This window comes from Salvelinus sp. IW2-2015, linkage group LG33 (genome assembly GCF_002910315.2).
Source record: "Salvelinus sp. IW2-2015 linkage group LG33, ASM291031v2, whole genome shotgun sequence".
NCBI lineage: Eukaryota > Metazoa > Chordata > Actinopteri > Salmoniformes > Salmonidae > Salvelinus > Salvelinus sp. IW2-2015.
The window spans coordinates 20,553,740-20,569,828 of NC_036872.1; the positions used below are offsets into that span (position 1 = coordinate 20,553,740).

At 44.6% G+C, this 16,089-nt stretch overlaps 2 protein-coding genes across 4 annotated transcripts in view; one reads left to right on the forward strand and one right to left on the reverse strand.

The window, feature by feature from the left end:
- The window catches only part of LOC111957646 (ankyrin-1-like), a 312,240-nt gene that overhangs the window by 108,127 nt on the left and 188,024 nt on the right, over positions 1-16,089 (forward strand). The window lies entirely within an intron of this gene.
- Positions 905-16,023, reverse strand: LOC111957644 (myosin-9). Its single transcript, XM_070437048.1, has 31 exons — positions 15,919-16,023; positions 15,247-15,319; positions 15,029-15,117; positions 14,438-14,498; positions 14,198-14,320; positions 13,226-13,876; positions 12,920-13,054; positions 12,682-12,777; positions 12,485-12,592; positions 12,293-12,374; positions 12,085-12,190; positions 11,800-11,877; positions 11,586-11,678; positions 11,378-11,490; positions 11,075-11,201; positions 10,835-10,960; positions 10,632-10,745; positions 10,295-10,516; positions 10,029-10,091; positions 9,821-9,916; positions 9,639-9,740; positions 9,371-9,553; positions 8,964-9,095; positions 8,366-8,598; positions 8,084-8,210; positions 7,892-7,975; positions 7,503-7,684; positions 7,294-7,320; positions 6,750-6,825; positions 5,257-5,493; positions 905-2,262 (listed from the first exon to the last, which is right to left on the reverse strand). The coding sequence occupies exons 2-31, from the start codon at positions 15,314-15,316 to the stop codon at positions 2,188-2,190; spliced, it is 4,011 nt and encodes a 1,336-aa protein (XP_070293149.1). The 5' UTR covers positions 15,317-15,319; positions 15,919-16,023; the 3' UTR covers positions 905-2,187.

Genomic DNA, 16,089 nt, shown 5'->3' on the forward strand with positions numbered 1-16,089 from the left:
CACCAATTTGTAAGTCGCTCTGGATAAGAGCGTCTGCTAAATGACTTAAATGTAATGTAAATGTAAATGAACTCGTGGATACCATTTTTATGTCTGCGTCCAGTATGAAGGAAGATAGAGGTAGTTTCATGAGCCAATGCTAACTAGCGTTAGCGCAAAAGACTGAAAGTCTTTGGGATCAGCTAGCATGAAAGTAGAAAAAGAGCTTCATTGCCAAAATCCTGAACTATCCCTTAAATGAAATGTCTATGTTGAAGCTTTATGACCAGTGGCAACACACGTCAAGAGTTTCTGATGTTTGGGAATTGTCTAGTACCTTATGTTCTAACTCTAATGTAACAACTGTTTCATAGCAGACTGCTTAGCCTATTTGGAGAAGTCTCTGTTTTGTTGTAGTTACATTAAATGCAAGTAAATATGATCTGTGCTTAGCCAATGCATTGGTATTCAAAGGACAAGGATGTAATTCATTCGACTTTATTCAAAGGGAAGAAGGGGCATTGAGCTCCGATAATGTCAATATGAAAGTTTTATACTCATCTTTTAGCCCTAGTTGGGTTATGGTTTTAAGAACGGTTACTGTTTAAAGGTGGTTTGGTCCTTGTTTCCGCATTCAAGAATAAAGTTTGCTGAAAGTTTGCTTTGTAGGAAAGACAGCTTTGTTGGTCTTCCTACAATAATGTGAAAAATAATGAATGTACTAAAATTCACCATCATTGTACACTTTGATTGTATCCTCTCATATGCACCTTAACAGAAACACTGGCTAGTTGAGTGGCTAGTTGAACTTTATCTGTTTCTAAATAAATTKTTTATTGCTTATGGTGTTCATGTACAATGTTTTAATGCCAAAGGGACAACAGTACATACAGTATGAAAACATCACAGATGTTAAATAGTTAAAGTTTATTCCAGGTCCTAGCAAAATGTCTTTCTAAATAAAAACGATCATGCAATCTGAAGTATACACTCACTAGCCAGTTTATTAGGTACACCACCCCATTCACGAAAATGGATCACGTGGCTGTGGATTGGTATATAAAGCAGGCAGACATGCATCAAGGCATTCAGTTACTGTTCAATTGAATGTTAGAATGGGGAAAAACCAGTGACATAAGCGACTTGGAGCGTGGTATGATCGTCCGTGCCAGGACGATCCAGTATCTCAGAAACGGCCACCCTCCTGGGCTATTCAGGCACGACAGTGTCTAGGGTTTACCAAGAATGGTGCGACAAACAATAAACATCCAGTCAGTGGCAGCCCTGTGGGCAAAAACAGCTCGTTGAAGAGAGGTCGAAGGAGAATGGCAAGAATTGTGCAAGCTAACAGGCGGGCCACAAACAGACAAATAATGGCGCAGTACAACAGTGGTGTGCAGAACGGAATCTCGGAACGCACAACTTGTCGATCATTTTCACAGGTGGGCTTTTGCAGCAGACGACCACACCAGGTTCCACTCTTATCAGCTAAAAACAAGAAGAAACCACTCCAGTGGGCACACGATCACCAACACTGGACAACTGAGGAGTGGAAAGCATCACCTGGTCCAACAAATCCTGGTTCCTGTTGCGTCATGCTGATGGCAGAGTCAGGATTTGGCATAAGTAGCATGAGTCCATGGACCCATCCTGCCAGTTGTCAATGGTACAGCCGTTCAGTCTACAGCAACTGCATGACACCATTGCTTCAGCATGGACCAACATACCTGTGGAACGTTTCCAACTTGCCTCAAAGAATCCAGGCTGTTCTGGAGGCAAAGGGGGGTCTGACCCGGTACTAGATGGGTGCACCCAATAAACTGTCCTGTGAGTGTACATTGAGCATAATAATTACAATAGCTCTGTTGCAACATAGAAAGAAACTGACACAAGATTACTTTCTTCTTCAAATGGTCCTAATTTCAGCTTGATCCCACTGCCTAAAGAGTCACAGCTCTGGAATAGGCACTATGCAGACATGTCAGTTGGTTCATCAAACATTCACTCAGTCCCCAACCTTTAGCCTAGCAGTAAAACTTAATTCCTCCAAAGGCAGAAGAATGTCAACTTAACCCATTTTGACCTTGAGGCCATTTACCCTATCATGTAGTGTCATCCTTTTCAGGAGTACCTTGAAATGATTTGAGATTGCTGTCCTCCAGTAATTCATTTTACAAACACACACACACACACGTCATCTGGCAAAGCTCACAATCCTTCACTCTGTACTGTCCTGGAACGGGAACGACTCCAAAACTGAGTGCATTCCTGGGATGGTGTGATCTGATTGGATAAGAATTACAGATAGAATATACCTATTACTCCAGAGAATACTTTTAAAACTGCATGTCAACTTTTCAAAAATGTCACAACACCACACACATTATTTCTCCTTAGTAACACATCATAAACCATGCCAACACAACAATACACTGAAGCATGTTTTACACAGTGATGGAAAAAGTACACAGTTGTCATACTTGAGTAAAAGTAAACATATACTACCGTTCAAAAGTTTGGGGTCACTTAGAAATGTATATATTTTTTAATACTTTTTTTTTTGTCCATTAAATTAACATCAAATTGATCAGAAATACAGTGTAGACATTGTTAATGTTGTAAATGACTATTGTAGCTGGAAACGGCTGATTATTAATGGAATATCTACATAGGCGTACAGAGGCCCATTATCAGCAACCATCACTCCTGTGTTCCAATGGCACGTTGTGTTAGCTAATCCAAGTTTATCATTTTAAAAGGCTGATTGATTATTAGAAAACCCTTTTGCAATTATGTTAGCACAGCTGAAAACTGTTGTCCTGATTTAAAGAAGCAATAAAACTGGCCTTCTTTAGACTAGAGTATCTGGAGCATCAGCATTTGTGGGTTCGATTACAGCCTCAAAATGGCCAGAAACAAAGAACTTTCTTCTGAAACTCGTCAGTCTATTCTTGTTCTGAGAAATGAAGGCTATTCCATTTGAGAAATTGCCAAGAAACTGAAGATCTCACAACGTTGAGTACTACTCCCTTCACAGAACAGCGCAACTGGCTCTAACCAGAATAGAAAGAGGAGTTAGGGGCCCCGGTGCACAACTGAGCAAGAGGACAAGTACATTAGAGTGTCTAGTTTGAGAAACAGACYCCTCACAAGTCCTCAACTGGCAGTTTCATTAAATAGTACCCGCAAAACACCAGTCTCAACGTCAACAGTGAGGAGGCAACTCTGGGATGCTGGCCTTCTAGGCAGAGTTCCTCTGTCCAGTGAGTGTTATTTTACCCATCTTAATCTTTTATTTTTATTGGCCAGTCTGAGATATGTCTTTTTCTTTGCAACTCTGCCTAGAACATCTATTACCGTATGTCATGCTCTATAAAGGATTCATAAATGTGGCATAACAACCCATGGCAAATGTGACATAACCCACTTTGTCAAATATGGCATAAACCAGTGCTTTTTTTAAAAGAGTGACATAAGCACTGCTTAATAAAGGCTTCACAAAGCTAGATGAGACGATCTATAGATTATAGACCCATAACCTTGTCATGTCATATTCGTAAAACGTTTCTATGATGGGCGGCCTAACAATATTTACAACATCAAGCCTTATGTAGGTGTTATGAATAACAGAAGGTGTCTGACTTCAAAGTAAGTACAGCGTCTTATGATATAAAGCATTTATGTACAGACATAATGCGATGCATCTCGTCCAAAATGTGGACTCATTGTGCCAAAAAGCACCTGGAAGCAGGATGATCATCATCATAAATGACTAAAATATGTATACATTTGACTTAGACGTTACTGTATGAATGAAACTTATTATAATCATAAGTCTGAGTGTAATATGTTCCTTATTAGAAAGAATGGAGTTATCTTCAGACAGGCTGGAATGCTGTGTTCCTTACAGGACATTCTGTCTCTACCCAGGGAGGGGAAAGACCTTGAGTTGGTTGTAGATAGTTGAACAGGTGGCAGACAGTAATGAGAACTCGAACTGTATTGCCATTGTATCCGAGAGGAGGTTGGACATTAAAACCTATGACATCATATTTATTATATAACCTGATGTAAATTGTACTATGATTCAGTACTCTCGAGAATAAACGCTATTGATTGATTGATTTTAAGACTGGTTTTCTGTCCATTTGGCTGATAATTATCTTACAAATTCTTATTTATGGGCAGAATGTTTTAATTGAATTGGTTGATAAACATAGGAATGAAATTCCTTTAACAGTGCCTTGCCAAGAGCACATCGAAATACTTTTCACAGATTTCTCACTTACTTGCCCAATACTCTAACCGCTAGGCTACCTGTCGCCCTAAATAATGAGGATCAGCCTAATCGAGGTGTAGATCTCACATTCCAGTTTTCAAACTTGTAAACAAGGCTGCAGGGGATTTATCTTAATTCAACCATACAGCCAATGGCAAGGTCTGCTTTAGGTATAATACAGGGAGCAGCTTGTGGATTTGACAGCTCTAACGCAGTTCCACCTCCGACACCGCCAAAACAACCAGGTGTCGGCTAGAGCGGATCTGATAGAATATATCCCTTGAATACAACCTGGACTCTCTGTGGTTGATCTTCCAGCGGGAAAGGGTGAATGTGACAAAGACCTGACTGAGTCCAGCAGCGCACAGTATGGCTCAAGTTATATTGTTGTGTGTGACTGTACATGTTTGTGTACTGAGGAAGYTGTAACTTGGTCCCAGGAGAAAGCCACTTTTCATTCCTTATGTTGGGGGCTTTCATCAAAGTAAGTTGTGCCTGGTGTAATGTGACTACCATGACTGCACTTTATGGAGCATGTGTCATCCTGCAGCATAGCATTTTGAGGAAGGTTTGGGGTAAGGTCCAATATTGGCTACACACCCAAGAGGGAAAGAGGTTGGGCCCTGCTAGAAATGTTTTAGAGTATGACATGACAAGGTTGGAGATGCTTTGTGAAGCCTCAATTTAATATTATTTATAAAGCTTTTAATAAGCACTGGTTTATGTCATATTTGGCATAGTGGGTTATGTCACATTTGTCATTGGTGTTTATGCCACAGAGTTATGCCACATTTATGAATCCTTTACAGAGCATGACATACGGTTATAGATCATTCGTGACCCATTTTTGTAGTGTTTATGAATGCTTTATGTATGCCTTTGTAAGTAGCACTTCATTTAAATCAGGACCCCAAATACTATTATTATTACTAAGTTATTACTATTAGTAGGACAGAGGATGTCATTGCCTGCCCACTCAATTGGCAGGTGGAACTCACCGTCTCCAGGTAGGACCCAGCCAGCTCCATTGGGGCCCTGCCTAGAGGGGTCCTGCCCAATTGAGAGGGGCTGCAGGCATGGGCCTGGTTCTCAGCACGGAGCTGTTTGACCCGGCTCTGGAGGTGACGCAGTAGCTTGAAGGAGGCCAGGTCTGAGGACCCGGGTGAGGTAGGGGGTTCCCCAATGTGGAGGGAGGGAGAGGAGGCTGATTGCTGAGCTCCAGAGTCAGTGCATTCCTAACAGGAGACAGGGAGATGGGAGAGGAGAGCAAATGGTTGGGGATTAGAGACAGACAAAGGAGAAGAGAAGGAGAGATTCAATCTAGGCCCTAAAGTAGCCTCTATGGTTACCAGATGTCAAATTCTTCTCAGGGCAGTACTGTATTTCAGCCCCTTTCTGATGTCCTGACTTATTTACATTTGTGCCGTATTTCAGACTTCCCATTAATTTGATGATAATTGCATTCCAAGTTGGAGGGGTGTGGACATGAAGGTAAGGTTAAGTTTAGGGTTAGGGCTATTTCTAGGGTTAGGGTTAGGGGTGTTTCCAGGGTTAGGGTTATTTCTAGGGTTAGGGTTATTTTTAGGGTTAGGGTTATTTCTAGGGTTAGGGTTATTTCTAGGGTTAGGGATATTTCTAGGGTTAGGGTTATTTCTAGGGTTAGGGTTATTGATTCATTCGAGTTTGGTCATTTGAATTGGATGAAATTATTTTGATTTGTGTAGTTATTCTTTTGGAATAAACTGATTGATTAATTTAATAATAATTTAATCCAACTCACAATAATACATTTACTCAAATCAAAAATAATAATTGCATCAACTCAAAATAATTTCATCCAACTCAAAATAATGTTTATTTAATTTAGGGCTAGATTCAATCAGATTTGCGTTAGCCAACACCCACATAGCTGGTGTTTTGACCGTGTCTGAGGTTGACCTGTCAAATCCACAAGCGGCTCACGGCGTTATACCTATAGCGGACATTTCCACGGATTCACATTAGTATCCCATGCAGCCGTGTTTACAAGATCGAACATTGGAATGTGTGATTTAACCTACACCTTGATTAGGCCGATAGAAATCCTCATTATTTCGTTTAATGATTTTCAATTTGAGCGTCATTATTTCTATATAGACTACACGCTCGTTCTGAAATTCTAACGCGAGTGGGACGGGTGTGGCTTCGTGACAATGACCATGAGCAGCCGCTTACCGATTTGACACTTCAATCTACCAAAACATCAGCTATGCTTGATCTGATTGAATCTAGGCCTTAAATTAATCAATTAGTTTACCTACCTCAAAATAATAATTTTATCCAACTGAATAATATATATGTCACGCTTTTTGCCCTACCGTGCTAACCCTAACCCTTACTTTAACTGCACATTCTGTTAACCCCAGCCTTAACCAGTAAACTAAGCACACAAAAAACTTGTTGGAGTAGCTTCATGCTCAGGCTCCCGCAGGTCTTATATGGTGATGGTTACCCCAGTAATGCGTCTCATCTCCCCTTCCAGTTTCTCCAGCTTCCTCTGCTTCTCCTCTTGTGCCTTAGGTGCCTTTCTGCAACACAAACATACCCAGATATTATAGATGGTCTGTAGGAAATATCTTCTCCTGACAGAGCATAACTAATGTGCAACTTTGATGGTTTAATGACCACATGTATAGAACACATCAGTGCTAACAGTGTACAAACTACTGAACAGAACTGCTCTACGTGTTACAAACTACTGAACAGAACTGCTCTACAGTGTACAAACTACTGAACCAGAACTGCTCTACAGTGTACAAAACTACTGAACAGAACTGCTCTACAGTGTACAAACTACTGAACAGAACTGCTCTACAGTGTACAAACTACTGAACAGAACTGCTCTACATATCTCAACCCCCCCTGAGATGATGATGATGATGATGATGATGATGATGATGATGATGATTTGTAAGAAGAATGGGACAACTAGTTAGTGAGTTAGACTCTAGGCTTAGTCTCTAGACATGCTGTCTCAAAATGGTAAAGTCAGTTACCTCCCCTTTAACACCTTTGCCTTGCACCTGTTGAGTGGCAAAAGTGAAAACACTGAACACAACAGAACACTTCCCAAAGTCAGTTAAATGATACAACCTTTTCAAAGCCTGCACATCTTCATCAGAAAAAAATAAGGATGAGGGCCAAAAGTGAGTAAAGTTTTAAAAGTCTACTCTGTGTAYATAGTGTGGGATTGTACGCTACACACCTCTCCAGTTCGGCTGTCAACTCCTCCTCAAACTTGCGTGCCAGGCGCGCAGTGGTCTGCTCCTTCCACTGTCCCATGCTCCTCTGCACCCGGCGCAGTTCCTGGTCTTTGGCCTGCAGCTGCCTGCGCAGGGACGCAGCCAAACCTCCTGTCTCGTCTCCTTCCTCCCGCACCTGGGCCTGCTGCAGATCGCTCAGCTCCTCAATGTGCTCTGCAGCGTTAATATGACTGTTACACGGTGTGTGTGTGTGTGTGTGTGTGTGTGTGTGTGTGTGTGTGTGTGTGTGTGTGTGTGTGTGTGTGTGTGTGTGTGTGTGTGTGTGTGGTGTGTGTGTGTGTGTGGGTGATGTGTGTGTGTGTGTTCCACACAAAGACAGTGAGATCCATACCTGAATGAGTGTCTCCTTCAGTGAGTCCAGAGCCTGCTGTCTCTCCGTCTCCATCTGTTCCCTTTGAATACGGAACTCCCGCTCCTAAAGCACGCAAATGTGATTCTTAACGCAACAGAAGTGTAAGCATGTTTGTATGMGCTGTATCTGTGTGCATTTGTGTGTATTTTAGTGAGTGTGTCCTGAACACACRTTGTCCCGGCTCAGCTGCTGAGTGCTGCGTCTCTGTAAGTCAAGCTCCTGCTGTAGTTGGCTGATTGACTGCTGCAACTGCTCTCTGAGGGCCTGCAGGGTTTGGACTGCCTGGGCCACCGTAGGACTGCAGCACAGCACCAATATAGAGCACCAACACCAAAATATTAGAATACACAGTGTTATATCCAAATGCATATGCTGATAATGTAATGTGTGCTTCTGTATGTGTATGAGAGAGAATATGAGTGTGTGTGTGTTTGTGTCTGTGTGAGAGAGTACCTGTGTGGGAGCTGAACGGAGCTCCCTACGGCCCCACTGTGTTCCAGCAGGTGCTGAAGATGCTGACACTCTGCCCCCATCTCCTGGGCCCAGTGTCTGTGCTGCTGCTCCAGCCTGGCTGTGGCCTGCTTGTGGATYTGCTCCCTCTCCCCCAGCAGCACCTGCAGTCTACCAGCCTCCTCCTCTGCTTGTTGGACAACCTGCTCCAGCCTCAACGATTCCCTCTCGCCCTCCTACGACCACAGCCCAGTCAGTTCKCCATGTCAACTATACACTGGAAACCAGGGGTGCAACTTTCACTGGGGATGGGGGGGACATGTCCCCCACATTCTGAAATTGCATTTTTGTCTCCCCCAGTTMTATCATTGGAATGTGATAAACAACAAGGCAACGGTGTGCTTTAGGACCATGCAAACACCTCCGAGCGGTCTGGTAGGCTTATCTGTGTTTATCTGACCGGATAAAACAAATACAAATAATAATAATACAAATTAAGTTCCCCCCACTTCTAAAACCAAAGTTGCGCCCCTGCTGGAAACTATACACTGTATGTAGTCGTCTCCAGATGCTAGTTTATAAGGTGGTCGCCTGTCATCACCTGTTCCATGTGCCTGCGCAGTCTCTGTAGCTCAACCTGGTGCTTCTCTCTCAGGGACCTACGCATTGCAGCGAGAGCAGACGCCTGCTCACTCTGRTGCACAAGGCCCTCACTTTCCAGCTCCTGCACTTTCTGAGAGGGGAGGGAGAGAGGAATGACATCTCTATTTCACACATGTTCAAGTATGAATTGGAAATGTGTAGTTTTGCARATCTCAACTCCCCCTGAGACACCATCGGAGAGGGGTCATGGCCAGGGTCTGCCACRATCAWCAGTGACCCTGGAGSAATTAGGGTTAAGTGCCTTTTTCACCTTGTCGGCTCGGGTATTCGAGCTACAACCTGTCGGTTACTGGCCCATCACTCTAACTGCTAGGCTACCTCCCGCCCTATCTTGGTTCTGCTTACTGTCCTCAGTTCTACCACTTTGCTTTGAAGAGCCAAGTTATTCCTCTTCTCTCTCTCAGTCTCTCCCCTCATTCTCTCCAGAGCCTCCCGGCCTTGCTCCTCCAGTATCCCACACTGCAACTGTAGAGCCYCTTCTTTCTCTACCGCCCATTTCTTCCTCTCACGCTCTATGGTGCCGTGCATCTAAGGTAGAAAACAGGTACTGTTATCACATTTGTTTTACATCACATCTGACAGAAAAGGAGAGAGAGGAAGTAGGAGTATATACCATCTCCTGAGCTTCCGCACACAGCTCCTCCTCTCGCCTCCTCATCACCTCCTTCTGCTCCTTAAGAGCCTCCCTCAGCTTCCACCACTCCTTCTCCTTCATCTGCAAAGGAAACTGTGAAACTGACCCAGGAACAGTATGGTGTGATTCTTTCAGAGCACAGGAAAGCCTGAGATACGGACCTGGATGCAGCTCTGTATGGACTCAGTGTGCTGTGTGTGAGACAGGGCCTGTTCTCTGAGAGAAACGGTTTTCTCTTCTTCAGCTTGAATATGAGCCTGGACACACAGCAGCAAGAGCAACATAGATGTTTGAATCTGATAGAACACYTAAAGGAAATATGGGGATCTTTGCTAATGTTAAATAAACCCAGTTGACGGAGCCTCTCACCTGCTGGATGTGTTTCTCATGAGACAAAGCCAACTCTTTCTTCAGCTGCTCCAGCTCTCGCTGCTYAAGGAGACAAACAAAACCACCCCTTACATACTGCACACATACACATTTAACTACATATGCTTTCACGCTATGCACACTGTGAGTTACCCACATTTATAATGGGTGAGAGCTGGTATAAGATGGAATTCGGACATTCACACGCACAGTCAAGCTGACTCATCCATCGACACTGTGTACTAGGGACTACCCAGCCCACACACCGTCTGCGTGAGTGCCTGCTCCTGGGTCTCTCTCAGGGAGATGCTGTGCAGCTTCCTCAGGCCACGGAGCTCCCCCTGGAGCCCATCTCTGTCTGCCTGCAAGGCACTCCTCTCCTCCTGGAACCCCAGCAGCTGCAGCTCCTTCTGGGCTACTATCCTCTCCACCCTGCTCTCACTCTCCCCCAGCTCTTTCTGTAGCTCACACACCTGCACCTCCACTGCCTGCGAGACAGAGGATGGGAGAGAGCGGTAGACTGTGAGATCTTAATACAGATCGAGGGTCAGAGGTGCGGTTATGATAAAGGGTAATAATAAGGTAGACAGGTGTAGATGGTACCTTCTCCTCCTCCTGMTTCAGTCTGTGTTTCTCCTCCAGACATGCACACCTATCCCTCAGTAACTTCTCCTCCTCTGTTACACGTTGGAGCTCCTCGTGAGCTTCGTCCAACTTCTGACACACATGCAGAGAGACAAATTCAAACACATTCAAAGCAGTGACTATCACTGTAACATGTTCTGAGCACCAGTCTAATGCTGTACCTCTTGCATAGAGTCCAGTTTGAGTCTAGAGCACCGCTGCTCGGAAAACAGCTCTGTCTTGGCACTGTTCAGCTGTCTGTCCAACTCCTCTCTCTCAAGGACAGACATACTGACACTGGTCACTCTCTGAGACAGTGGGGGAGGAGGTAGGGGAGAGAGGGCATGAAATGGTAATAATTAAATCATTTGATTGTAATAGAGGGGGGGGGTGTCAAGCGGGCTAGAAAAAMCATGTGTTACCCTGTCCATGCAGGTCCCATCCGTTAAGGCAGTTCTGTGTTTACATAGAGCAGCCAGCTCCTCCTTCAGATCCCTGACCTCCTGCAAACAGGAGTCCCTCTGCCTCTGCAGCCGGCGCAGCTGAGAACTACAATACACTCAATACATCACTGTGAATACAGCCTAATCAGCAATGGACATTATAGAGGTGAGTATAGAATAGGTATTGTAGACAGTACAAGCTGTTCCTAATAGTATTGTTTTGGCAAACTGTATTCTGTTTAAAGAGATACAGTGCAGTAACAGGGTTGATTATGTGGATACCTGGTGTTGTCTGCTTCTGCCTTGCTGTCGCTCAGGCTGGCCTCCAGACTCCTCCCCTCCCTTTCCATCTGCTCTGCCCCCGCACGCAGCTGCTCCCACTCCTGCATGGCATGCTGGGACACAGAACACAGCACATCTCAGTGTTAGCCGTTGTCATGGATTCACAGGACAAGGAACTAGTCACAATATGGAAGGTATTGTCTTGTACTTTTCTTTTCTGAAGAAGGTCAGTGAGGGTCAGTTCAGTCTCACACAGCTGAGCTCTCTTCATCCTCAGTCTCTTCTCCTCCTTCTCACAGTTCTAAAACACAAACAAAGATAACTACACACAGACAACAAGACACAAAACTCACATATCCCTAGCATAATACTTGAATGTCAGGAAATATCAGGAGAGGTGAGTAGAGTGGGAAGACTCTCACCTGTCTGAGGGTAGCCAGCTCCTCCTCCATCTGTAGCCAGTCTGACCTCACCTCCTCCAGACGACCCCCAGGCCTCTGCTGAGTGGAGTCAGGGGTTTGAGAGACAAAGTATCAGGAGGCCTGTTTTTACACATCTCAGCTGGAGAATAACTGCTCACATGGAGTGAACAAGTGTTAACAAGCATATCAATCAACAGATGGCTTTCCCCATAACTAAGAGTCAGTGGACATAAAGCTTCACTGTCTGCCACAGGAGTTATCGTTGGTTATTGTGCCACCTCTCACCGTACACACACGTCCCCCTGTGTCCTTGTCAGGCCTACATCTCCTCCGCCAGCGGACACAGCCCTCATCTGTGTCCTCATCATCATCATCCACAGAGAGCACATACCTGATGACAGATACAATAGAGAAGGATATGAAACAAAGAATGGCTAGTCAGATTGTATTGGAGACTGACGTCACATAATTTTGTTGATTCAGTGAAGGCTACCTGTGAGTGTCTCTTCTGCTTTTGCGTGCTTTACGAAGAGGTAGACTGTCACTGGTCACATTTCCATTGCTAGCTCTCAGTGCTTCACAAGCACAGGACAAACAAACAAAGAAATATACTTTCACATTGGGTTATAGCGTAGTTAGTGGCATAATATCATTCAATAATCAGGCCTAGTCCTGAAATTCTTACCTGGAGTAAACTTGAGATTCCTTGGCTCCAGAGTGGGTGTGTCATAGTCACTCTGGTCAGTGCCGAGACCATCCATGCGGCTGACAGACTGAATGGCTGAGAGGTATCCTATGGTGACGTAAGACAGATCTTAATAATGTGAACTACTTCATTTCCCTTCTGAATGGTGGTCATAGCCCCTAGCTCCTGCCTCTCACCTGGCCTGCTGTGGATGTGTTGCCAGACCTTCTCTGTGCGTACTGAGTCCAGGTCACTGTCGATGGTCACTGTGTCAAAATTCCACACAGGCACTCCTGGGGGAGACACGAAGAGGATGCAGTTACTGTTAGAGACGGCTGACTTTTTTTGCTTCAAATATCCTTAACATGTAGCCATGTTAATTCATAGGGTAGAGTGTATGAGCTAAAAGAGTAGATGTTCTGTGTGGTAGAGTACCTGCCAGGTGTCTGGTGGTGGTTCCAGCAGCATGGTTCCTGTTCTCCTTGGTTCCCTCAGGCTCCAGACTGGAACAGGCCTCAATGAGAACCCCTGTATGAACACTGCTAGTGCTGGGAGGACCAGATACTGACACTGGAACCAGTGGAAACAGACAGAAGCATCAGTATTATAATGCAGGAACAAAATAAGTGAGAGGCCTTACAGTATAAGACTAACTTATATGAGTACTGTCCCCTTTCCCCTCAGATGACTACCGCCAACTCTGACACTAGACCCACCGCAGGAGGATGTCAGCCTTCTCACCTGTGGCAGGCTGGGGTAACCCAAAGGACTGTGGACATGTCTCTACTGACAGCTGTATATCACCCCCTGGTGGAGTCACTAGAGAGTGAAGACAGCATTCACTCCTGCTAATACCACTAAGCCTCTGTGGTGCTCTTGTGTGGCTCTCACTGGCCCCTAGGTTTCCACTCCAGCTAGTTCTCCTCTCTCCATGCCTGTGATGAGCCTGGCTCTCCTGGTCTTGCTTGTCCATGTGATGGGGAAGCTCTGTATAACCCATGCCTCTATCCACAACCTCTCCCCCAGCAGCAGTGAGACCACCTGCTTGCTTTGATGCTGTCCTTTCAGCCTCTTCCTCTCCAAAGGACTGTCCCAGGCTGTTACTCCAYTCTCTGGCCAGTCTCTGTTTGGTCCTGTCTGGCAGCCTCACCACCATCTCCTCCCTGAAGCGCATGGCAAAGTCCTCTGTGCAGACACTTTCTGGAGGGGGGCACAGCTCTCCTGCTAACCCTCCTCCTCCACAGGCATAAGCCCCCAACAGCCTCTCCAGCCTCCAGTGACACTGCTCCCTCCGGGACTCTACACCCTCCTCTTCCTCTTTCATCACTTCAACTGTCCTCTGCTCCTCTTCCTCCTGATCGGCAGGGTTCACCCGTTCTCCTGAGCTCTTCWCTGAGGGGAGAGCAGAGGGGAGAGGGGTGAGAGACATCAGGCTAAACCAAGGTCCAGGTCAGTGAAGGGGAGAGAGGCTGGGTCATGTGATGTGGGTAGGGTGAGGGTCAGGGTAGAAGAGTCTCTGTAAAGGACAGTGAGTTCTAATATCCAGTAGTTCTTTTTCTGAGGGTTCTRTCCTTAATGGTAATGCTGTGGTATTGGTTGCTCAGTTCTGGCAAATGATTCTTGATCATTCCAGAATCCACACACTCTAAAAGGGATCAAGTTACAATGGCTGTAAGGACTGGATTGTAACATTCTCACATGTAACATTCTCACCTGAAGATAGGTCCCTGGTCTCAGAGCGTACCACGCCAAGACAAGAGATGGGGGTGTCGTTAGTGGGGATGGTACTTCCCAGTCCTGTATCCCTGCTCACAGACTGGCTACTGCTAAGGTGAGCTATAATAAACAGAGCATGATAACAATAAAGATATTAAAATACTAGAGAGTTACTATTAGACAAAAAGTATCACTCAAGATGTGCTGTAGTAAATTAAACTACATACAACAACATACCTGTCTTGAGGCAATCATGTTTTCTGAAGATACCTTCAATCCCATTGCTATGGCTCTGCACCTGTGAACATTTAGCTACTCATAATGGTACAACTTTTAARGGTCCAATGCAGCCGTTTTTATCTCAATATCAAATKATTTATGGGTAACTATTCAGTACCTTACTGTGAGTGATTTCAATAAAAAWWYWAAWAAATTAACAAAAATGTCTTCTTAGCAGAGCAATTTCTCAAGCAAGAATTTTGTTAYGACTGTCTAYGAGTGGTCTGAGTGGGGAGGGGAAAACTGAAAACTAGCTGTTGGGCTGAGAGGTTTGGAACTCTATTCCTCATTGTGTCTATTGTCATTTATCCAAAACTCCATCCTACCAAAACTGGCTGAAATTTCAGGCAGTCTTTTCAAACAGCTGTTACACTGAAAAGGCATTGTCATAATTTTCACAATTTCACAATATTATTCCAACCTCATAGTGTGGAAACACAGGAAAATTTTAATTTTTGACTGCACTCTGCCTTTAAGACAAACTTAACAAAAAGAGGATTYCGAGTCTGGAACCCTGTGAAACCCTGAGGAAGGCTGCAGCACACTGACCTGCAGGCGGCTCAGCTGGGCATCYATGGCATCTAGGAGGAGGTCACAGTGATCCTGTGGCAGAGGGGCATTGCTGTCTTCATCCAGGTCTGAGTGAGCAGACGGTATATAGGGAACAGGAAACGGTTTAGTCCAGAGAGAAGAGAAGGAATGAGAATGAGTAGGAAGAAAGACAGGTAGAGGAATTCAGTCTAAGGTATCTATAGACATTATCTGACCAGTGTAAAGAAGCTCGTCTGTGTCTTCTGCAGCATCTCTTTCCGCCCCTTCAAAACTGCCATCGGCCATTTCCTGTAAAACACACTCAGAAATACAGACACAACATTCTCGAATGCCTAACAGCAAAGTGATGTTGGTGGTGGTGAGTGGGGGTTGTCGTTGGTCATGGGTTGCTCTGGAAACCCAGAGTCTTTGACTGGGGGCCTTAAGGCTACTGAGCTTCCTTTCACAAAGAAGCCAATACATTCTGGTGGCATTAWGGCCAGCTCACATTCAAACCTACACTTTGTAGTTTACAGTGATTGTGGAATTCCTTCCACTGACCGAGTAGGAAAGGTGTCCTGTAGGCTTACAATTTGGAAACAGCATTACAAATTCCAATGTTTCAAGAATGTTAAAAAAACCACATCTGATAAAGCATCCAGCTGAGTTGATTTGATGGTGGTTCCATTAGAATTCATGCACTCTAATGAAAAGTCAATTCATATGTACATTTGATTGAACAGTGTGCATAATGCGCAAATAAGACTATAATGTGACATATAACATTTCTCGATAGCTTTACATTTCACATTTACACTACACAGCCAGGTAGCCCATATTTTTAAAACATAAGCAGCATAAATTGTTTCTTCTCATTGTTTAAATTTAACCATAAATTCAWGACTTACTTTCTGAATGGTATGAAACAAAGTTCGTAGACTCCTTTCCAGCTTGACTTGATTGACACGAGCATTGCTTGGGTTTCCAAGCAACCTTCAAACAGTGCTCCCCCACCCGGGTCTAAGCCAAGCCGTTCAAACTGTATAATAAGAACCGTTCAAACTGAGCGACTAGGCGAG